This window comes from Ranitomeya imitator, chromosome 4 (assembly GCF_032444005.1).
Source record: "Ranitomeya imitator isolate aRanImi1 chromosome 4, aRanImi1.pri, whole genome shotgun sequence".
Taxonomy (NCBI): domain Eukaryota; kingdom Metazoa; phylum Chordata; class Amphibia; order Anura; family Dendrobatidae; genus Ranitomeya; species Ranitomeya imitator.
The window spans coordinates 197,047,835-197,071,884 of NC_091285.1; the positions used below are offsets into that span (position 1 = coordinate 197,047,835).

General features: G+C 42.9%; 1 protein-coding gene across 1 annotated transcript in view; it reads right to left on the minus strand.

Annotated features, from left to right (window-relative positions):
* Window positions 1-1,399: 1,399 nt before the first annotated feature.
* Window positions 1,400-24,050, minus strand: part of STAB2 (stabilin 2) — a 243,987-nt gene continuing 221,336 nt past the window's right edge. Inside the window, exons 64-69 of the mRNA XM_069764255.1 lie at window positions 20,710-20,829; window positions 18,722-18,871; window positions 16,365-16,475; window positions 15,632-15,760; window positions 8,148-8,282; window positions 1,400-1,698 (exon numbers count right to left, since the gene is read on the minus strand). Of these exons, the coding sequence (XP_069620356.1) occupies window positions 1,654-1,698; window positions 8,148-8,282; window positions 15,632-15,760; window positions 16,365-16,475; window positions 18,722-18,871; window positions 20,710-20,829 (690 nt within the window). The 3' untranslated portion in view covers window positions 1,400-1,653. The remainder of the gene's footprint in view (window positions 1,699-8,147; window positions 8,283-15,631; window positions 15,761-16,364; window positions 16,476-18,721; window positions 18,872-20,709; window positions 20,830-24,050) is intronic.

Sequence of the window (24,050 nt, forward strand, 5' to 3'; positions counted from 1 at the left end):
GTTTGAAAAGAAAAAGTTAAAAGAAAAAAGCGACAATCGGGGAGAAAAAAGTCGGTGAAAAAAGTGTAAAACAGCAGGCACGAGCTCTGAGACGAAAAGGGGAGTAGAGGAGGGTAAAAAGAGGGGGATTGGGGTGGATGAGGAAAGATTGGGCAGGGATCAAAACACAGTTGTTTTTTCTCTTCTTTCTTATGTCTTGTCGTCTTCTCTGTTCCTTGTTCTTCCTTCTTCAGCAGTGAGGGATTGTGGTGTCACAGGCTTCTATGGCACCACAAGGCCCAGCACAGCGCAGATCCTGTAGCGTGATCGCTCTGCAGAAATCCTCAGCTACTGTGCGGACCTGCAGCGCGGTTACAGACAGGTCACCGAGCGGTCACACCCACCGCAGCTGTGCCCGGTCATTGGTGCGATTGATGATGACATCGATCACACCAAATCGGAGCTGGGCCTGGTGACGCTGGAGTTGCCAGGCACCAGCCTAGGATTGGAGCTCTTACAGCTCCGATCTCAGGCAGGTCATAGCCAGGACACAGCGCAGTCACACCGCGACTGTGCCCTGTGATTGGCGCAATCAAAGTAATCATCGATCGTGCCAATCAGAGCAGATCCTGGCTATGGCCAGGCAGCAGCCTTTGAGTGGTGCTCTTGGAGGAACTGCCACAGGTTCTCTCACCCGTGCAATACTAAGGAAATCCTGAAAACGTGTTTGGGGGCCGTGAAGACAGGGTTTGGCGAAACACTAATACAGACAGACCTTTTGAGTACCTTACCAAATTAGTGGCTGTATTAGTTTAAAAAAAAATTATATATATATATATATATATATATATATACATACACATATACATATATATATATATATATATATATATATATATATATATATATATATATATATATATATATATATATATATATACACACACTGCTGTAGGACCGGATTGGCTAGAGCAATCACATGTCCATCGTAGTAGTCAGCTGGGAGGCTGCAGTAGGACAAATCCTTTTTAAGAACAACCAATACACACATTGGCGCTCCCAGATGTTTAGTAACTCTTTAGTCTATTACTACCTGCCGGGTCTTATTTGACTGTCTATGAACAGCAATCACCTTACAGTGCCATAAGGGATTTTTTATGCAGTGCTATTCTTCTGCACTTATTCTCGCTGGATCATATTTCTAGGATGTTCTAGCCTTCACATATAGCTATGGTTTGGGCTACTATCAGGACTATAACGCAGGAGTGTACACATTATTTCCTTTTCAGAACCATTCCATTTTGATGAATCATTGTGTGGGAAAAGATGTAGTCAAGCATTTCTCAAGGAAGACTTGCAAGTTCTTCTGACCCCCTCACCCACCCTCCCTCAAATCTGAGAATAAGGGGATAGGATGTCATTACAGATTCAAATGTTTTTATTTACATGTTCACAGTAAGAGTCAAAGTAAACTGCACCAAAGCCGGCTCCATTCATCTCTGCAGGCATGAAAACTGTACATAGTATAGAAGGATAGCTGTAGAATCGGCTGACATCTGCTTCACACACGTTCTGATCACAGCTGGAGACTATGAACGGTAAGCATCTCCACTGGGTGAATGCTGATGCTGCCATGATCTAGGGCGGACACTGCTGAATGGATCACATTTATAATCATTTTTGGCCGCTGAAGTTCACTAGCTGCTGATCGCCCGAATCCTGAAAAAAAGGAAAGATTTCTATACAATTTATTGAAGACTGTGTTGTGCATAAATATGTGACTCTTCAGATTTTGTATTAGTCTTTGCCTGATGAAGAGACCTGAGCAGTCTCGAAAGCTTGCAATTTGTTACCATCTTTTCATTAAAAGGCATCGACCACTGAGGACTCAATTCTAAATATTTTTCTTGAAGACTGTAGTAACATATATAACTTACAAATATTGGCCACACTTAAGTATGTATCCAAAATTGTGCAAATTCGACATAATCTACACCATGAGAGGGCCTGACATTTTCAGTTCTAGTTCATCCCAAAGGTGTTTGATGGGGGATAAGGTCATGGCCTTTTGTGGACCAGTCATGTTCTTTCACAACAACCATGCCTTTAGCTGCTTTGTGCATTAGGGCATAGTCATGCTAGAACAATAACAGGTCTTCCCTCAAAGGTGAAAGCTACATTGGACCAAAATGGCTTCATTTGCTGAAGCATTAATATTTCTCTTCATTTGCATCAAGGGATCTAGCTCAATCTCTTGAAAACGACCCCTCTATTATCCTTTTTCCAACCTTTGGAGAATTGGAATTTGGAAAGTACTATTCTCTAGCATTAACAAAACACATTTCCAATGTTTCAGTCCAGTGGTGGCATGCTTTTATACCACTACATTTGGCATTGTGCTAAGCAATTAGAGTTGAGCAAATTTGATCAGGTCCCTTATTCGGCAAGCTGCAGAGGGAACCCGTATACATGGAGCGTGCCGGCTGATCAGTTGTCCGGCGCCGCAGTGGCATGTGTCGTGACTGTCACACAGCCACAACACAACACATGCATGGAGAGCCTGTTTGTTGGGCTCTCCATGCATGTGTCATGACTGTCACACAGCCGCGACACAACACATGCATGGAGAACCTGTTTGTTGGGCTCTCCATGCATGTGTCATGACTGTCACACAGCCGCGACACAACACATGCATGGAGAACCTGTTTGTTGGGCTCTCCATGCATGTTTCATGACTGTCACACAGCCGCGACACAACACATGCATGGAGAACCTGTTTGTTGGGCTCTCCATGCATGTTTCATGACTGTCACACAGCCGCGACACAACACATGCATGGAGAACCTGTTTGTTGGGCTCTCCATGCATGTTTCATGACTGTCACACAGCCGTGACACATGCAGCTGCGGCGTTGGACAGCTGATCATCCGGCGTGCTCCAGGTATCCGGGTTCCCTCTGCAGCTTATTCAGTAAGCGCTATAACTTGCCGAATAAGCAGGGACCTATTGCTCTATTAGCAATGTAAGGCTTGCCATGAAGCGCACAAATGTTTTGGCTGATGGTAATGCCAGAGGAGCTTTGGACTCTGCAGTTACCAAGTCGGCAGAGCACTGGGAACTTTTATGCACCTCCGCATTCGGCAACCTCTGTAGCTTTCCATGGTCTTTACTTTGTGGCTGAGCTGCTGTGGTTCCTAAATGTTTCCACTTGTCAATAATATGGTTCACTGTTAAATTTCTTCTCTCCTAAGCATTTCACACATACAGACTTGCTACATTGGTGACCTCCGATTACAGTACCACGCTCACATTCAGTGAGCTCTTTTAGAATGACCTAATACGTCAAACATATTTTAAAGGCAGATTGCATGGCTGGAAAGGGAGGGTATATGTGGCAATGGGACTGACTTCATAAATCACTGAATTATGTATTTTTGCAAAGTCAGTCCCTATAGTTTTGTGGGGGTTGCCTTGTTGCTAGGGAACCCCCACATGTACTTATGCTGGCTAAAAGATGCAAATCATTCAGCTGCGGCAAGAAAAACTAAATCTCCGAGCACTAAAAAATACTCGGAGGATCCCCGAGCATGCTCGAGAAATCTCGAGTAACAAGTATATTCGCTCATCACTAATGCTTAATGTTCAAGATGGGAATCCACAGTAATCACTTTCCTTTTGTTAAAAGGAACCTGTCCCCTGAAAAAAATGCTATTAGCCTACAGATATGGGATTGATTTGCAGGTTAATAGCTTCGTGAAGCTGCCCAGCACTGATGCTAAAGGCCCCTTCACATTAAGCGACGCTGCAGCGATACCGACAACGATCCGGATCGCTGCAGCGTCGCTGTTTGGTCGCTGGAGAGCTGTCACACAGACAGCTCTCCAGCGACCAACGATGCCGGTAACCAGGGTAAACATCGGGTAACTAAGCGCAGGGCCGCGCTTAGTAACCCGATGTTTACCCTGGTTACCATCCTAAAAGTAAAAAAAAAAAAAACACTACATACTTACCTACAGCCGTCTGTCCTCCAGCGCTGTGCTCTGCACTCCTCCTGTACTGGCTGTGAGCACAGCGGCCGGAAAGCAGAGCGGTGACGTCACCGCTCTGCTTTCCGGCTGACCGACGATCACAGCCAGTACAGGAGGAGTGCAGAGCACAGCGCTGGAGGACAGACGGCTGTAGGTAAGTATGTACTGTTTGTTTTTTTTTTACTTTTAGGATGGTAACCAGGGTAAACATCGGGTTACTAAGCGTGGCCCTGCGCTTAGTTACCCGATGTTTACCCTGGTTACCAGTGAAGACATCGCTGGATCGGTGTCACACACGCCGATCCAGCGATGTCAGCAGGAGTCCAGCGACGAAATAAAGTTCTGGACTTTATTCAGCGACCAACGATCTCCCAGCAGGGGCCTGATCGTTGGTCGCTGTCACACATAACGATTTCATTAACGATATCGTTGCTACGTCACAAAAAGCAACGATATCGTTAACAATATCGTTATGTGTGAAGGTACCTTTAGACCCACACTGTTGGGAGGAATTTAATTTTATTTGCTCCCCCGCCAGCGACCTGGTTTCAGTCACGGAGGCAGCACCAGCTTAGTCACCGCTCTGTGTATAGAGAGTAGCGAAGGTAGCTGTGCCCTCCCCTTACCCCCGCACTGACTGACGGCTGGCCCTGGTGCAAAGCTGCTGTCAGTCCATGCCGGGGGTGTCACTATGCAATAGATCCGTGACTGAAACTGAAATGCTGCTGGTGGGAATAAAGTTAGACTTGCGCTGCAGAGGGGAAATTAAGTGCCAGGCAGGTTGACAGCGCTGTCAACCTGCTGACTACCCCATATCTGCCGGTTAATAGCATTTTTTCAGGTGACAGGTTCCCTTTAAAGATATGTTTTATGCAACAGAAGCTTAAAGGGACACTGTCACCTGAATTTGGAGGGAACAATCTTCAGCCATGGAGGCGGGGGTTTTGTGTTTTTGATTCACTCTTTCCTTACCCGCTGGCTGCATGCTAGCTGCAATATTGGATTGAAGTTCATTCTCTGTCCTCCGTAGTACATGCCTGCACAAGGCAATCTTGCCTTGCGCAGGCGTGTACTATGGAGGACAGAGAATGAACTTCAATCCAATATTGCAGCCAGCGGGTAAGGAAAGGGTGAATCAAACACACAAAAACCCCGCCTCCATGGCTGAAGATTGTTCCCTCCAAATTCAGGTGACAGTGTCCCTTTAACATTCTTGATCCGTATTTATTACATGAATGACATGTAATGACCACTGCCTCTTACTACAGATCCTCTCCTCCTTTGGCGTCAAAGACCTCACCCTATCCTAGATCTCCTCGTACCTTTCCAACCGCACATTCAGCGTCTCCCACACTACCTCCTCATCCCACCCTCTCTCTGTTGGAGTCCCCCAAGGCTCTGCTCTATGACCCCTACTCTTCTCCATCTATACACTTGGCTTGGGGCAACTCATAATGTTCCATGGATTCCAGTACCACCTCTATGCTGATGACACTCAGATCTACCTTTCTGGCCCAGACGTCACCGCTCTGCTGTCCAGAATCCCAGAGTGCCTATCAGCCATATCCTCCTTCTCCTCTCGCTTCCTCAAACTCAATGTGGACAAATCTGAACTCATCATCTTTCCTCCATCCCATAGATCTTCCTTACCTGACCTATCTATCGCAATCAATGACATCATGCTTTCCCCCGTACCGGAAGTCCGCTGCCTCGGAGTAACCCTCGACTCTGCCCTGTCCTTCAAACCGCACATCCAAGCTCTTTCCACCTCCTGTCGCCTCCAGCTCAAAAATATCTCCAGAATCTGTCCTTTCCTCAACCGTCAATCGACTAAAATGCTTGTGCACGCCCTCATCATCTCCCGCCTTCACTACTGCAACATCCTTTTCTGCGGCCTCCCTGCTAACACCCTTGCACCTCTCCAGTCCATTCTTAACTCTGCTGCCCAACTAATTCATCTCTCCTCGCTACTCCTCTGCTTCCCCCCTCTGCAAATCTCTTCACTGGCTCCCATTCCCTCAGCGTATCCAGTTCAAATTACTAATACTGACCTACAAAGCCATCCACAACCTGTCTCCTCCATATAACTCTGAACTAATCTCCCGATGTCTTCCCTCACGTGATCTCCGGTCCTCCTAAGACCTCCTTCTCTCCTCCACACTTATTCGCTCCTCATCCAACCGCCTCCAAGACTTTTCCCGAATATCCCCCATCCTCTGGAATTCTTTGCCCCAACAAGTCCGACTATCAACCACATTCGGATCCTTCAGAAGGAACCTGGAAACCCACCTCTTCATGAAAGCCTACAGCCTGCACTGACCCCGCTGGCTCCTCACCACTACCGGAGATACCGCCTCACCAACACCGGAGCTCCTGCAACCCTCAACCTACTGTCTCCTTCCCCATAATCCTGTAGAATGTAAGCCCGCAAGGGCCCCTCTGTATCAGTCTGTCATTGTTAGTTTGTTTACCGTAAGTGATATCTGTAACTTGTATGTAACCCCTTCTCATGTAAAGCACCATGGAATCAATGGTGCTATATAAATAAATAATAATAATCGCACCATGAAATTAAGTAACTATGACACAGAGAAGCCTATATATACATATGTACCTACTTACCTTTTTTTATTTTGACAAAACTTCATTGCTACACTTAGGTGCAGATTTCATACCTTTTTCATGCATTTCCTAAGTGTATGGGGAAAATCCACAAGGAAAATTCGGATGTACCAACAAGGGAAATTGACATGCTGTGGATTTCAAACACGCACTGCTGGTCAATTTTTGCAGCGTTAAAAGCACAGTTGGCATGAAATTTCTATATATCCCATCCACTTTGCTGAAACGGTAAGACACTACTATTTTTGACACAGGGTCAAAAGCACTCCAAAAGCTCATCGTGGGAATGTAGCCTAATTGATTAAAGTGGTACTTTGGAGAGAGAAAAATATTTTGTACTGTTCCTGCCCTCAAACTATAAAGATGAGATGCCCAGTGCACTTTTACTATCTTTAGAACACTTGTAATTCCATGTGACAGGAGCTGCTCCTCACTGCTCCCCCCACCCATCTGGGACATTGCGTCACACAGCAGTGTGCATTGCGTCACACAGCAGTGTGCAGTTCCCCACTGTGAGTAACAGTCAGTCCTAGAGGAGAGGGTGTGGAGTTGAACTGCTGTGTGACAGGAGGGGGGAACAGTGAGGAACAGCTACTGTCACACTGAATTACAAGTGTTCTAAAGACTATAAAGATGAGAAGCCCAGTGCATTTTAATTTTTTAATAGGGCAGGGACAGTACAACACTTTTTATTATCTCCTTGAAGTACCATTTTAAGAGCTGCACCTCTTAATCAAGTGCATCTTAAAGGGACTGTGTCACCTAAATTTGGCGGGCTCTGTTTACGGTCCGTTGGGCGGTGTTTTCTCTCCTTTCATGCACCCCTTCCTTTCCCGCTGGCCGCAATATGGTCTTGAATTTGATTCAGTTTCCTCCGTAGTACACGCGTGCGCAATGCAATCTTGCCTTGCGCACGCGCAGTATGCATTGCCCAACTGCGGGCAAAGCTGAAAAGCATTAGTGCGCATGCGCCGGCGCACTGTCCCGGAAGTATTTCGCTGTGTTCGGGACATAGTGCACATGCTTTTCGGATTTGCCCACAGTTGGGCAAAGCATACTGCGCGTGCGCAAGGCAAGATTGCAAACAGAGCCCGCCAAATTCAGGTGACAGGTTCCCTTTAATAGTGGTATGTGCCTCATCATGAATCTTACTCCAGTCAGAATTATAAGGAACACCACAGAGCATTCTGAGTTAGACATGCGGGCATCGCCATGCACTGTCCCTGCCTGCTTTTCCAATTTTAGTTGAGCTGGGAGAAACTGGTGTAAACACGCCAAGGTCGCAAATTTTGGCGCAAATCTGTGTTGCACCAAAACTTTTCTTCTTTCTAAAGCCTTTTGCACCAGCTTTCTAGATTAAATAGTTTGATGAATCAGGTGCCAAAATCTATTTAGAATCTTTTTGCACCCTTCTGTCAAAAGATGGCCACTATGAATATGATTGAATAAACAAGTTTATAGACCTTAATAAAAAGTTATTAACGTTTACAAATTAGAATAGGAAAAAACTAAACTTACTGAAAATGGATTAAATGTTGGCTCCTTTGATGGTTCAGGAGGGTCGTTGGCTGTTTCAACGCTGTCATACATGGGGTTTGCAATGTTTGAAGATGGGACTCTGTTAAAATCAGACACTGTTTCTTTTTCATCATACTGTAAAACATAACAGAGGTTACGTGTCAGACACATTATTTCCAGCATATCATAATTTATTTTATTGGAGTGATAAACCAAATTGATTTATGTTGAAGGGCTGGCAATTTTTGACCTGTGAGGTAATCAAGAAACTACAGCAAATATGGGTGAACAGAACCAAGCATACTGCATAAATATGGTACAAAAACTGAGATTACTACATACATACAGGAACAGAAAGGAGCTTAATGCATAAATAAAAGAGTAGAACTGTGTTTTTATTCCCATATCCACTGTAGTAAACAAATTTACTGCACAGAAGAGAATAGATCTCAGCTTGGTATATCACTATGGAAACAGAACCAAGCTTACTGCATAAATATGGTACCGAAACTTTGCTTACTACATAGATACGGTTACAGCTAACCTTACTGCACTTATACAGGAGCAGAACCAAGCTTACTGCATACATACAGGAGCAAAATCAAACTTACTACAGAGATATGGGAACAGAACACCATGTCAGAGCAAAAAGTCTGTGAATTGGAAATTGCATTTACTCTCAGTTTTCCTACTTCATCAAACAAGAAGCTATTTTGATGAAAGCTGAAAAATACAAAAGCTAAAGAGGGAGGCCCGTTTGCACTTCACTTAAAAAAAAATATATATACACTAGATGTTGGCCTGATTCTAACGAATCGGGTATTCTAGAATATGTATAGTAGTATATAGCACAGCCCACGCAGTATATAACAGACCACATAGAATATAACACAGCCCACGTAGTATATAACACAGCACACGCAGTATATAACAGCCCATGTAGTATATAACACAGCCCACATAGTATAGAACACAACCCACGTAGTATATAACACAGCCACATAGTATATTGCCCAACCATGTAGTATATAACACAGCCCACGTAGTATATAACACAGCCACGTAGTATATTGCCCAGCTACGTAGTATATAGCACAGCCATGTAGTATATTGCACAGCTCATGTAGTATATAGCACAGAGACGTAGTATATAGCACAGAGACGTAGTATATAACAGGCCACGCAGTATATAATACAGCCCACGTAGTATATAGCAATGTGGGCACAATATCCCTGTTAAAAAAAAAGAATTAAAATAAAAAATATTTATATACTCACCTTCCGGCGGCCCTCGGATTCAGCCCAGGCATTTACCTCGCGACGCTCCGGTCCCAAGAATGCACTGCGGTAGTAACACGTGATAATGTAGCGGTTTCGCGAGACCTCTACGTCATTTCTGGTCATTGCCGCAGTGCATTCTTGGGATCGAAGCATCGCGAGGAGCGGGAAAGGTGCCGGAAGTTGAGAATATAATGATTTTTTATTTTTTTTATTATTTTTAACATTAGATCTTTTTACTATTGACGCTGCATAGGCAGCATCAATAGTAAAAAGTTGGTCACAGGGTTAATAGCAGTGTTAACGGACTGCATTACACCGCGGTATAACGCAGTCCGTTAACAGACTGCTAAACCGCAATGGGGGCACTGACTGAAGGGGAGTAGGGAAAGGCGAATTCGCTGCCGGACTCTGCCCATCGCTGATTGATCTTGCCTTGCGCAGGCGTGTACTATGGAACACAGAGAATGAACTTCAATCCAATATTGCAGCCAGCATGCAGCTAGCGGGTAAGGAAAGGGTGAATCAAAAACCCCAAAACCCCCGCCTCCATGGCTGAAGATTGTTCCCTCCAAATTCAGGTGACAGAGTCCCTTTAAACAATGAAAGAAGCAGAAGAGAAAGTGGGTGGCATGTGATTGTGTCTATGCAAAGTGCAGATGGAACTATAATGTGAGGAGCGCAGAGAGTGTGAAGACAGCCGAATCCTAATAATATACTACACAATGTTAGGAGTCAGAGGTGTCCAGTACACTTAAAAATATTTCTAAGAGTGACTTGTCACCTCAGGAAACACTTTATCTGCATACATAGGGTTAATCTGCAGGTAAATAGCATTTTTTAAATCCTGGTTATCTAGCTTACTGGAAAATCCTTGGCTACAGGGAGAAAATTAAGTTTTATTCTCCCTGCTGCCACTCGCTTCCTGTCATAACATCAGTGCAAAGGAGATGATGCAGTCGCCCCTAACTACAAAGTAAGCGTGCTATAAGCAATTCTCATCACTTTGATTGTGACTTCTTCCAAGGAGTCCAACCTCAGACTGGGCTTCATAGAACCACTGACATGGCAGCAGCACAGGGCAACCCACAACTGCATCACAGAGGGGCTGGTGAGGGCATGCAGCAGCCAATGTGCTATCTAAATGCAACTGTGATTGACAAGGGCATTTTCATACTGAAAACCACAACAATCAAAGTGAGCTCTGATCACATGCTGGATATGTATCACATCAGACATTTGCCTGGTATGGCACAGGCTCGGTTCCAGAACTTGTTTCGTACAAGCACATCCACATCCGTATGGTGACATATTTATATCCAGGTTTGCAAAGGGATTAATTTCACTTGTCTGTTCCTAAACTTGTAAAGGCAAATGGAAATCCATAACACAGATGTGGAAGAGCCCTTATAAATTTAGTAAATGTGCCCAAACATGAATGTTTTTACACACCACATTACACTATTACATACACGCATCTTCCAAAGATACAAGTCCTGATGCACAGGCATATACACAGACATGCACACAAATGCAGACATTAGTACATGAATGCATTAACTGAACCAAAATCAGTACATGAAACCTCAACTGTAAGGTCAGGTCATACCCTTATAGAACTGTATTACATGAATGTACAACTCCCAGTATGTCCTTAAAGGAAATCTGTCACCATATTTGACCTACCGAAATTATTAACCCCTTTAGCCCCCAAGCCTGTTTTCACCTTCATGACCAGGCCAAATTTTACAATTTGTGGTAATAACTCTGGAACGTTTTAACGGATCCCACTGATTCTGGGACTGTTTTTTTGTGACACATTGTACTTCATGACAGTGGTGACATTTTTAGATATGACTTGTCTTTATAAAAAAAAAAAACAAAACAAAAAAACAGAAATTTGGCAAAAAAAAAATTAAACAACATTTCCCACATGTCTACTTTACATCAGCACAATTTTTGAAACAATTTTTTTTGTTTAAAATTTATAAGGGTTAAAAGTTGACCAGTCATTTCTCATTTTTTCAACAAAATTTAGAGACTACATTACATGACTTTTAGGGGTCTATATACCTGAAAATGCCAAAAAGTGAAAAACTACACCCATGTTAAGATGCTCAAAACCGCATTAAAGAAGCAAAAAATGAACGTTTATTTTTTTCCACAAAAATTTATCGTGCAGTTTTTTAACCAATGTTCTACGGTAGTAATGCAGTTCGAATTTTCTAGATGTACCATTCTAAACGATTCAGAGTGCAGCTTTATATTTTCTTAGAATTGTTATGTTAACTGGCACCTATTCACACCAGTAGGGATGTGCTGGTCAGTCTTTTTCTGCACATTCCAGACACAGCCATTACACAGTACACAGCAGGGGGACATTTATAAGATTATCTCAACACAGGAACATTTTTTTTTCTAAACACACCCAATTGTGGAAGTTATTATTATTCCAAGATCTATTGATTAAAACTAAAGGCCCCTTCACATTAAGCGACGCTGCAGCGATACCGACAACGATCCGGATCGCTGCAGCGTCGCTGTTTGGTCGCTGGAGAGCTGTCACACAGACAGCTCTCCAGCGACCAACGATCCCGAAGTCCCCGGGTAACCAGGGCAAACATCGGGTTACTAAGCGCAGGGCCGCGCTTAGTAACCCGATGTTTACCCTGGTTACCAGCGTAAAAGTAAAAAAAAAAAAACAGTACATACTTACCTACCGCTGTCTGTCCCCGGCGCTCTGCTTCTCTGCACTCCTCCTGTACTGGCTGTGAGCACAGCGGCCGGAAAGCAGAGCGGTGACGTCACCGCTCTGCTTTCCGGCTGACCGACGCTCACAGCCAGTACAGGAGGAGTGCAGAGCACAGCGCCGGGGACAGACAGCGGTAGGTAAGTATGTAGTGTTTTTTTTTTTTTACTTTTACGCTGGTAACCAGGGTAAACATCGGGTTACTAAGCGCGGCCCTGCGCTTAGTTACCCGATGTTTACCCTGGTTACCAGTGAAGACATCGCTGGATCGGTGTCACACACGCCGATCCAGCGATGTCCACGGGAGATCCAGCGACAAAATAAAGTTCTGGACTTTGTTCAGCGACCAACGATCTCCCAGCAGGGGCCTGATCGTTGGTCGCTGTCACACATAACGATTTCCTTAACGATATCGTTGCTACGTCACAAAAAGCAACGATATCGTTAACGATATCGTTATGTGTGAAGGTACCTTAACTTTGTTCGTGGGAAAACCCCTTTGACAGCAACTGCCAGCATCTCGTTACCATTGTTATCAGTCATCATCAGACTGCAGACCATACAGGAACCACATGCTGATGAGATGCAGGCAGTATCGAATATATAATTGCCTAGAATACTACTTCCTGCAATTTGTGCCAACTTCCGTGGCTTTGTCCGGAGCTAATGTCCGGAGCTAATGTCCGGAGATTAATTGCCTAGAATACTACTTCCTGCAATTTGTGCCAACTTCCGTGGCTTTGTCCGGAGCTAATGTCCGGAGCTAATGTCCGGAGCTAATGTGCGGAGATAATGTCCGGAGCTAATGTCCGGAGCTAATGTCCGGAGATAAGTGACGTCAACAGTGTCCAGTGTCTGATTGGTTGCCGCCTGCTGCGAGCGACCAATCAGAAACGTGCCGTACTGTGACACACTCCACCCGCCATTTTGGTGTGATTTTTGAATTTTTACCTCACAGCAAGTTTCTACTGCGTGGAGGCGGGCCCAGTGACGTTGCTCTTCAAGCTCCTGCCGAATTTCGTCAAAAAAATGATAATACCATTTACCAAAACTATATATATTTAGTTGTGAAGTGGTTCAGTGACATTTTCACACCAATTTTGAACTTTTGTTTGGTGTTTTCTCCATATACTGCCTATTATTCACTGACTGTTATACTGAGAGACTGCCATTTATTAACCTCTTCTTTGCCACATTGGGTATATTGCTCTATTTGCCACATAAGGACATTGTCCATTATTGCCCAGCAATTTCTCTGCAATATAAACTGCCTATTTATTAATATCTGCATTCCTGCAAAGAACTATTGCCTATTATTAACTGGCTATTTTCCTACTAAACACGCAAAGTTGTCGTCTGATGTCTTTCATCCCTCCCCTCATAAGCATGTTCATGGATCCTGTGTAACTGTACCTTAAATAACAAGAATTGTCAAGAGCTGGTGAGTGCAGCCATTTTTTGTTCTTTCTTACTATTATTTATTAATTGTATTATTCTTACATTTGAATAAATAAAGTATATATGGATTCTAGACTCCCGATTCTTTAGAATCGGGCTGCCATCTAGTCTAATATAGAATTGCCTAGAATACTACTTCCTGCAATTTTGTGCCAACTTCCGTGGCTTTGTCCGGAGCTAATGTCCGGAGCTAATGTCCGGAGCTAATGTCCGGAGATAAGTGACGTCAACAGTGTCCAGTGTCTGATTGGTCGCTCGCAGCAGGCGGCAACCAATCAGAAACGTGCCGTACTGTGACACACTCCGCCCGCCATTTTGGTGTGATTTTTGAATTTTTACCTCACAGCAAGTTTCTACTGCGTGGAGGCGGGCCCAGTGATGTTGCTCTTCAAGCTCCTGCCGAATTTCGTCAAAAAAATGATAATACCATTTACCAAAACTATATATATTTAGTTGTGAAGTGGTTCATTGACATTTTCACAGCAATTTTGAACTTTTGTTTGGTGTTTTCTCCATATACTGCCTACTATTTTTGTTCTTTCTTACTATTATTTATTAATTGTATTATTCTTACATTTGAATAAATAAAGTATATATGGATTCTAGACTCCCGATTCTTTAGAATCGGGCTGCCATCTAGTCACAAATAAACATTTACATTCTCTTTCTATTCTTCTCCATCTTGTTCAGACGTCATGATGACTTCTCACATCCACAGCTCATCTCTGCAGACTTTTTATCTTTTCCCGTCTTCTGCAGTACATTCCAACACTGTGTCCTTAACAACAGCATTGTGATTATAATGCTCCTGAATAAACATATCTGCCATATGCTGTGCCCCTGAATAAATTATTGCCCTCCACTGTGTTCGCTTTACAAAATATGATCCACATACTACCCCTCTTATGGTGCATGCCCTCCACACTGTCGGCCGGCGCTGACACTGGGGGATGCAGGGAAGCTGACGCTGAAGGACGTGACAGGAATGTAAGTATGTAGTGTTTTTTTTTTTTACTTTTACAATGGTAACCAGGGTAAACATCAGGTTACTAAGCGCGGCCCTGCGCTTAGTAACCCAATGTTTACCCTGGTTACCAGTGAAGACATCGCTGAATCGGCGTCACACATGCCGATTCAGCGATGTCAGCGGGTGATCCAGCGACGAAATAAAGTCCTGATCATTCCCCAGCGACCAATGATCTCCCAGCAGGAGCCTGATCGTTGGTCGCTGTCACGCATAACAATTTCGTTAACGATATCGTTGCTACGTCACAAAAAGCAACGATATCGTTAACGATATCGTTATGTGTGATGGTACCTTAACTGTGACTTGGCAGGGCCGACAAACACACACTCTCTTAATAGCGCTGTGCTGGCCTGCTGACTCGTGGGGCATAATCCCCTCTGCCCTTTTTCCAGCCTGCTCGTGGTTAAGTCTTATAACTGACTGGAGAGGGTAAGGTAATGAATGTGGGCACTTGTACACATACAGTTCCACTTGATCTAACTGAAGCTTTATGTAGCAGCTATTACCGTACTATATAAGAGATATCGAAGTTTGTTTTGCTTTTGACCGCATCCCTTTTATTGGCTCAAAATGTAGCTCAACGCTTAGCATAATCATTGATAAATGTAGTGCATCTATGAAAAAATACACCTGTCTATCTGTCAGATAGATAAATAGATGGATCCTTTTTTTTTTAGTTTTTATGCCAACCCTTACTGGAGGGACATAGCGATTTTTTTTTGTTCACATATCACATACTCACAAATTCCCATGTGTTTTGTTGCTGTCAGCACAACAAAGTAACTGATGTTAAAGAAGAGAAAAACTATTTAAAGGATGGGATTATAAAGGTCACAGGCTCGGTGTGGAGTCTGACTAAAGTCTAGAGGATGTGTACGTGACAGACTGGCTGTAAACCACACAGACATCTGCTTTATGGCTTCTTCTGATCTTGGCACTATGGATCAGCTCAGTAGTTTAGTTGACAATTACCTCATGAAACTGCTGAAACTGAAAGTCTTTTCTGGTGAACTTCTTATATGCGAATATGGCCAGTGCCACTAATCCAACGACGAGGACAATGCCAAAGAATATTCCGGCTCCATGCCCGGCGTGTAGAGCCTAGTACAGCCAAAGAGAACACGATGAGAAGGTGGAAAAGTAAGATGAAGTTTAACTACATGTCATTACATGGACATACATACTGGTGGTGGCATCACACAGGAGGTAAGGAGGCCACTTCTACCTCCAATGCAGGTGGAATTGTGCATTATGAGGAGCTACTGGTCTGCAAATGGCCCTGTTGTGTCTATGTCCGCCACTGGTGTAAGGCTCCAGGTACATAGCAAAGCCGCAAGTATGGACCTTGACTGATGGCCCCCAAAATCCCTACAGCACCATACTGTACCGTGAAACCCCTCAGTCATGTAACATTTAGTAAAACATGACAATATTTTCCAGAAAAGTGAAGCTACATCCATGGTAGTTCTTACAATGTACAATGATCCAAAACACTAAACTAAAATAATGGGGTTTGTGAAATCCATTGATATTCCCTGTTGCACTAACTGCAGCCGTTTTTTCAGCTCAGAATAAAATGATTTAATTTATTATTGCTGCGAGTGTGACTTTCTTCCTCTAATAAAACAATTGTATTTTCTTTTCATGTACCACTGCCCTAGTGGCAGCTCTGTGCTTGTAAACGTGGACCTACAAATATACTTACTAATGGCTCAGGAGGGGCTTTTAGAGGTTCGGATATCATGTGTATCACTCCATTTGAAGCAATGTAGTTGCCCTGTACTATACGTTTTCCATCAACATATCTGATTTTATTCTGAAAAGAATAAATAATAAAACAAATTTTAACTAATATAGAATACCTCTGAATCATACTTTTATATCCAGCTACAACATTCAACATAAAAATGTACACTATACACATATGCCAAATAATACCACAAACTCCATTTCTAAATCACTAAGTAGTACTGTGTGATTGAAGTTTGTTTCTGTCCTTACTGGCCTTTTAGAAAATGAGGTCCTATATAATAGCCTAGTTTTATACCTGTAAAACCGGTTTAAAGAGAAGCTATCATCAGAAAATGACCCACTGTTTAAATCAGGTTTTTAGGTTAAATTTGTTTGTTTTTTAATTTTGGGGCGATTGTGTTTTTTATTTAACATTACATTCTTTATTTGAAAAAAATAGTAGTCTTGCATTTTTCGCACTGACCGCTTACTTTAGTTTTTAGACTCCTACTCCCTGTTCGTTCAAGAAGGGTTTACAGCAAGGCTGTTTATGAGAAGCAGGATTACAATCACAGCAAATACCTCTATAAACTGCTGATAATGTAGCATCTACCATTCACAATAGGTGATGTCACAGCTCACCCTGCTGAAACCCTCTGTTCTCCCCCACCCTTCCCGTTCATAGTTACCATTACGGCTTTGTACAAGTGTTGTTTCCTGAAACAAAAAAGAAGTATGAATCTAAATAAAGCCCCAGTGGCCAGTGTGAAAATTGCAAGAGGTTAAAGTTTTTATTTTTTTAAGCAGATTGTATTATTTCTAAAATGACCTTTTAAAAAATACATTTAAAGTGAACCTGTCACCAGGTATGGCTGATAAGAGATACAGCCTCCACTTTTCAGGGCTGATATACAGCATTCTATAATGCTGTATATCTGCCCCCAACCCGACCTGCAAGAGAAGAAAAAGAACTTTTATTATACTCACCTGCGGGGTGGGGTGGTCCGGTCCAAGGGGTCGCTGGTCTTGGTCCGGCGCCTTCCATCTTCTTACGATCCCCGTCCTCCTGCTTGCTTCATGTGGATGATGAGTCCCTTCAACATCCACACAGCTTCCTCGGCACAGCACTCCTGCGCAGGCGTACTTCTCCGCCCTGTCGAGGGCAGGGCAAAGTACTGCAGGGCGCATGCACCGGGGCTGTTTGGCCTTTCCTGGCACCTGCGCACTGCAGTACTTTGCTCTGCTCTCAGCAGGGCAGAGAAGTATTCCTGCGTAAGCGTGGTGTTGAGGAGGCGCGTCATCCACACGAAGGAAATGGGAGGGTGGCATTGCAAGAAGAAGGGAGGCACCGGACCAAGACCAGCGACGCCCATCAAAACCGGTAGTTTAAGTTGAGTATAACAAAAGTTATTTTTACAGGTCGGGTTGGGGGCAGATATACAGCATTATAGAATGTTGTATATCAGCCCTGTCAGGTGATGGGTCTATCTCTAATCGGCCAAACCTGGTGACTGGTTCCTTTTAACACAAAAACAAAAACATTATTTAATCAATAACACATTTTCTGATGATGGTTTCAAGGTTATTTAGTATCTAATTATTATATTTTTTTTTTATAAGAAACAATTTTTAAATGTGCTGCACTGCCTGACTCATTTTACTAAGACCATGAAAGGAAAATGCAGAATCAGCCACATCTGATATGCAGCATGCGCCGTCCCCAGTAATGTAGGCCAGCTGGGGGCACCACCTTTGTGACGTAACTTATGATAAATTTGACGCCTCGTCAGGCCTATTTTCCCTCCATGCTCACTCTTAATGGTGAAGCTGGTCGGGACTGGGGTGTAAACACCAAGAGCTGTTATATAATATTATGACTTATTTAAGTGTTTACTCCAGAATTCAGTATAACAACATTATTGGATTGATCCCATCGTGTTGTTTTTTAGTATTTACTCTATTGCAGCTATTGCAAGGAATAAAAGTTACCTAAATAGTAATCCTCTCTGCTGCACAAAGTAATACCAAATATCTGTATATTATCAGCATCATCCGTAATACCAAAGAACGGATCCCCACTCTACTTTCATAGAAGTATCCAGTGGCACTCCTCCAATGGAGACAGACCACTCAACCGCTATAGCACCAGTGAGTTGGAGGTGGATGGGGTCAATGCCACATGGCCCTGCCCCTGCACCATATCCACCCTCTTCTGTAAACCTAGTCCCAACTTCCCTGGCATATTTTATAGCCAGAAATGTAAAATAAACTCGTAATAGTCACAGAAAAGAGATGTGACCTGCTTATTATATTATTATATTGATATCTCACGTTGTTTTCTGTGTCTGACGAGGTTTCTTCAAAAGAAACAAGTAGCTTGTTGCCAATCCTGGTCTGGAGTAGTGTTCCGTTGGTGAGGTCATTGATGAATACCGTGCTGACATTGGCAGTGTGATATTCAATGTCACGTCCCGAGAGCGTCTTTGAAAATAAAGAAAGCAGGAAAGTTACAATAATTGTGACTTATTGTCAATCTAATCTACCACCAATACGAAAATCTGTGAGGTTTTAAAAAGAATTTCACCCCAACACACAACATTTGCCATAAATATCAGTGAAGTGGAAATTAAACCAGTTTCCACAGTTTGAGGATTATTATATATATTTGAATTATGGTAGCTTCTTGGTAAATTATCACTTACCGTAGTTTACCGATTCATAATTCAAAAAATTAACTAACAGTAAGAACATTTTACATTTAGTTCCTAAGAAGCATAATTAAAAGGAGGCAACCAATGTAACTGTAATATCACTTTTACTAAAATATCCATGACAAGTGGAAAGAGCTGAAAACATTGCAAATATCTAGATAAGAAAAATAAACATAAAGCAATACTAGCGACTAACGACTGATTTATTAATGTATTACTATTTTATAGCTTGGATAGCAGCCATTCTTATAGAATGACTAAACTTAATTTTTTTTCCAATAAATCAATACAAGTACAAGAAAAGATAACAAACTTTGCAATATTCTTTCTGCCCTCATCAGACTCCTTCCCTGTGTCTTGCACTGATCACTCACTTTATTGATAAAATCTGTACGTAGTGAGGAATCAGGTTACAGTTCACAGAAGTCTATGGACAGGGGAGAAGGAGAGAGCTTCCGGAGGGAGAGGCAGAGACACTGTATTCTCCTATTTCGGCCCAGAGCTGCATTCACCAAATACTGTTAATACTGTTGTACTACAATATAATGTCCTCCATTCTTCTGCTGTATCTATGTGTATGACAGAGAAGAGGAGATCATACTTCCCTCTCTGTGTGCTGTGCATGGGAAACATTGAGCAGCTAGAGTCAATCTGCAGCTGAGCTCCGAGAAAACTTACAATTCGATATGGACGTTACAGAGGGGGGAAAACAATGAAAAATAGAGGACACAAGTCATATAATGGCCACAAATAATGTTAAAGGGGTTGTCTGGGACTTTAACATTGATGGCCTATCCTTAGGTAGCCCATCGATGTCTGAACGACGGGGGTGCGACACTAGGCGCCCCCACTGATGAGCTGTCCCTGGTGTTGGTAGCTATGTGGTCAGAATATTGGCCACAGCCTGGTCCTGCACATCCACCCCCTATGCATTGAATAAGCAGGGGATGTGCAGTACCCGCCGTGGGCAGTATACATTCGATGAAACTGTGCAGCTCCATAACTGAGCAGGTCAGGCCGCTGCCGGCACCGGGGACCGTTGGTCAGCATTCCGTGCCGGTTGTTGCACTCAGACATTGATGGGCCTCATGTTAACATTTTTAACCATAGTGTAGACACTTGAGCGCTTATTCTAAGAACTCATGTAACTTATAGACAACCCGACAGCAATGTAGGAGAGCTGAAAAGCTAACCTAAGCTCTGATTTACATTGTCTATATAGACAGTGAACTGCTTATCACAGGACGAGGCCCTGCTGTAGTCCAGGCAATGACTATCACCAGGTGATAAAACCTTCAGTGTAAGTAAACCGCATACAGCGTCGCTTGTGGCACATCGTTAAAATCTGTGTTTATCCCCTACCTCATGCTGTCCTCAGATAACATTTCAAAAACCTGCTGACGGATTCCCTTTAAGTTATGCTTTACATTTATTGTTGTCCTTATTAAATATTCAATAAGATGCCTTTGTCATGCATGTAAAAACTATAGCCCAGTCAGCATGGGTTGCTGTGTCCCCCTCCCCCAGTCATCCAGGGTACATGTCTTGCCAAGGAACCCCTACATATGCTCTTGCTTTTAATTGGTCATAACAAATTATGTCACTTACCACATTCTCATTAATGCCATCATTACTAGGTGCAAAAAGTGTAGCTTGTATGGACAAGTCAGTGAGATAACTAATAAATTCTTTGCCTTTTGCTGAAGTATTGGAATATTTGAAAATTTTCTGTGGATAAGAGGATAAGACCATGTGAATATTCAGCGAATACCTGTGAGCACATTGTATCTGTAACCACATTACAGGAAAATGCCTTCAAGAATAACTGGAGATATATAGACAGGGTCGGTTTTAGACAAGTGGGGTCCTGGGCAAAAGTTTAAAGTGGGGGCCCACATGCTAACATATTGCTCCATCACACACAAACATTTACATGCATTGAGTCCATACCAATAAATGAGCGCTATTGATCGATTGAAGTGGTTTGCTGACTTCTTCAGAGAGGCTGATGAAGCATGATGGCACAGAACAATCACTAGCAGATCAATCTGTCCCCATACACATCATGTTATGGGCAGCACATCTGCAGTTTACAGCGGGGCGATGTGCTGCCGAGAACAATTAGTTTTGTTCACCATAATTAATCCAATCACCTGATGAATGAGCAGCATTTTGCGCATTCATTGGGCAATTGTTGATATTTTTACACCTCGTCTGCAACGCGAGTATTTGTAAATATGGGTGATACACGCGCAGTACGTTACACCCACATATGTCTATAAAAGCAAGACCTAAAGTGTTGCCACCTTTGAAATTGTTCAAGAAAATGAAGTATTTCTCCCAGAAAAGGAATGCAATTACACATATTTTATCATACACATGCTTACTTCCTTTGTGTGTATTGGAACAACACAAAAAAAAACTGAGAAAAAAAGGCAAGTTGGACTTAATTTCACACAAAACCCCCAAAATGGGCTGGACAAAATTGTCGGCACCCCCAACTTAATATGTGGTTGCACGCCCTTTGGAATAGATAACTGCAATCAATCACTTTCTATAGCCATCAACAAGCTTCTTACATGTCTCAACTGGAATTTTAGACCACTCTTCTTTTGCAAACTAGTCCAAGTCTCATTTGTCTTCTCCCAACAGCAATTTTAAGATCTCTCCACAGGTCTTCAATGGGATTTAGATCCGGACTCATTCCTGGCCATTTCAGAACTCTCCAGAGCTCTGTTTCCATCTGTTTCTGGGGGCTTCTTGAAGGGTGTCTGGGGTCACTGTCCTGCTGGAAGACCCATGACCTACGACGCAAACCTAGCTTTCTGACACTGGGCGTTACATTGCGACCCAAAATCCATTGGTAGTCTTCAGATTTCATGATGCCTTGCACACAGTCAATGCACCCGATGCAAAAGGAAGCAAGACAACCCAAAAACAACTTTGAATCTCTACCATATTTGACTGTAGGTACTGTGTTCTTTTCTTTGTAGGCCTCACTCCATTTTCGGTACACAAAAAAATCATGTGCTTAACCAAAAATCTCTGTCTTGGTCTCATTTGTCCACAAGACACTTTCCCAGAAGGATTTTGGCTTAGTCACGTACATTTTGGCAAATCGCAGTCTAGCTTTTTTATGTCTGTGTGTCAACAGTGGTTTCCTCCTGGGTCTCCTGCCATAGCATTTCATTTCATTCAAATGACGATGGCTAACTTAACACTGATGCACCCTGAAGTTGCAGGACAGTTCGAATTTCATTGGAACTTTATTGGGGCTGCTTAGTCACCATCTGGACTATCTTTCATTTCAACCGTTCATCAATTTTTTTCTGCCATCCGCATCCAGGGAGATTAGCTACAGTGCTGTGGGTTGTAAACTTCTTGATTATGTTGGGCACTGTTCACAAAGGAACATAAAGATCTCTGGAGATGGACTTGTAACCTTGAGATTGTTGATATTGTTCAACAATTATGGTCCTCAGACAATTCTTTTCTCATCTTTCTGTTGTCTATGCTCAGTGTGGCACATACAGACAACCCAATGCAAAGAGTCAACGTCTCCCCTTTTTATCTGGTTTCAGGTGTGATTTTCATATTGCTCACACCTGTTACTTGCAATAGGTAATGTTGAGCAAGCGTCACATGCTTGAAACAAAGTTGTTTAACCACAATTTTTGAAAGGTGCTAACAATTTTGTCCAGCTCATTTTTGGGGATTTGTGTGAAATTATGTTCAATTTTCATTTTTTTTCTGTTGTTCCAAAACACACCAAGGAAATAGACATGTGTATAACTAAACATGTGTAATTGCAATAATTTTCTGGGAGAAATACTTCATTTTCTGGAATAATTTCAAGGGTGCCAACACTTTTGGCTATATATACAGTGGGGCAAAAAAGTATTTAGTCAGTCAGCAATAGTGCAAGTTCCACCACTTAAAAAGATGAGAGGCGTCTGTAATTTACATCATAGGTAGACCTCAACTATGGGAGACAAACTGAGAAAAAAAATCCAGAAAATCACATTGTCTGTTTTTTTAACATTTTATTTGCATATTATGGTGGAAAATAAGTATTTGGTCAGAAACAAACAATCAAGATTTCTGGCTCTCACAGACCTGTAACTTCTTCTTTAAGAGTCTCCTCTTTCCTCCACTCATTACCTGTAGTAATGGCACCTGTTTAAACTTGTTATCAGTATAAAAAGACACCTGTGCACACCCTCAAACAGTCTGACTCCAAACTCCACTATGGTGAAGACCAAAGAGCTGTCAAAGGACACCAGAAACAAAATTGTAGCCCTGCACCAGGCTGGGAAGACTGAATCTGCAATAGCCAACCAGCTTGGAGTGAAGAAATCAACAGTGGGAGCAATAATTAGAAAATGGAAGACATACAAGACCACTGATAATCTCCCTCGATCTGGGGCTCCACGCAAAATCCCACCCCGTGGGGTCAGAATGATCACAAGAACGGTGAGCAAAAATCCCAGAACCACGCGGGGGGACCTAGTGAATGAACTGCAGAGAGCTGGGACCAATGTAACAAGGCCTACCGTAAGTAACACACTACGCCACCATGGACTCAGATCCTGCAGTGCCAGACGTGTCCCACTGCTTAAGCCAGTACATGTCCGGGCCCGTCTGAAATTTGCTAGAGAGCATTTGGATGATCCAGAGGAGTTTTGGGAGAATGTCCTATGGTCTGATGAAACCAAACTGGAACTGTTTGGTAGAAACACAACTTGTCGTGTTTGGATGAAAAAGAATACTGAGTTGCATCCATCAAACACCATACCTACTGTAAAGCATGGTGGTGGAAACATCATGCTTTGGGGCTGTTTCTCTGCAAAGGGGCCAGGACGACTGATCCGGGTACATGAAAGAATGAATGGGGCCATGTATCGTGAGATTTTGAGTGCAAACCTCCTTCCATCAGCAAGGGCATTGAA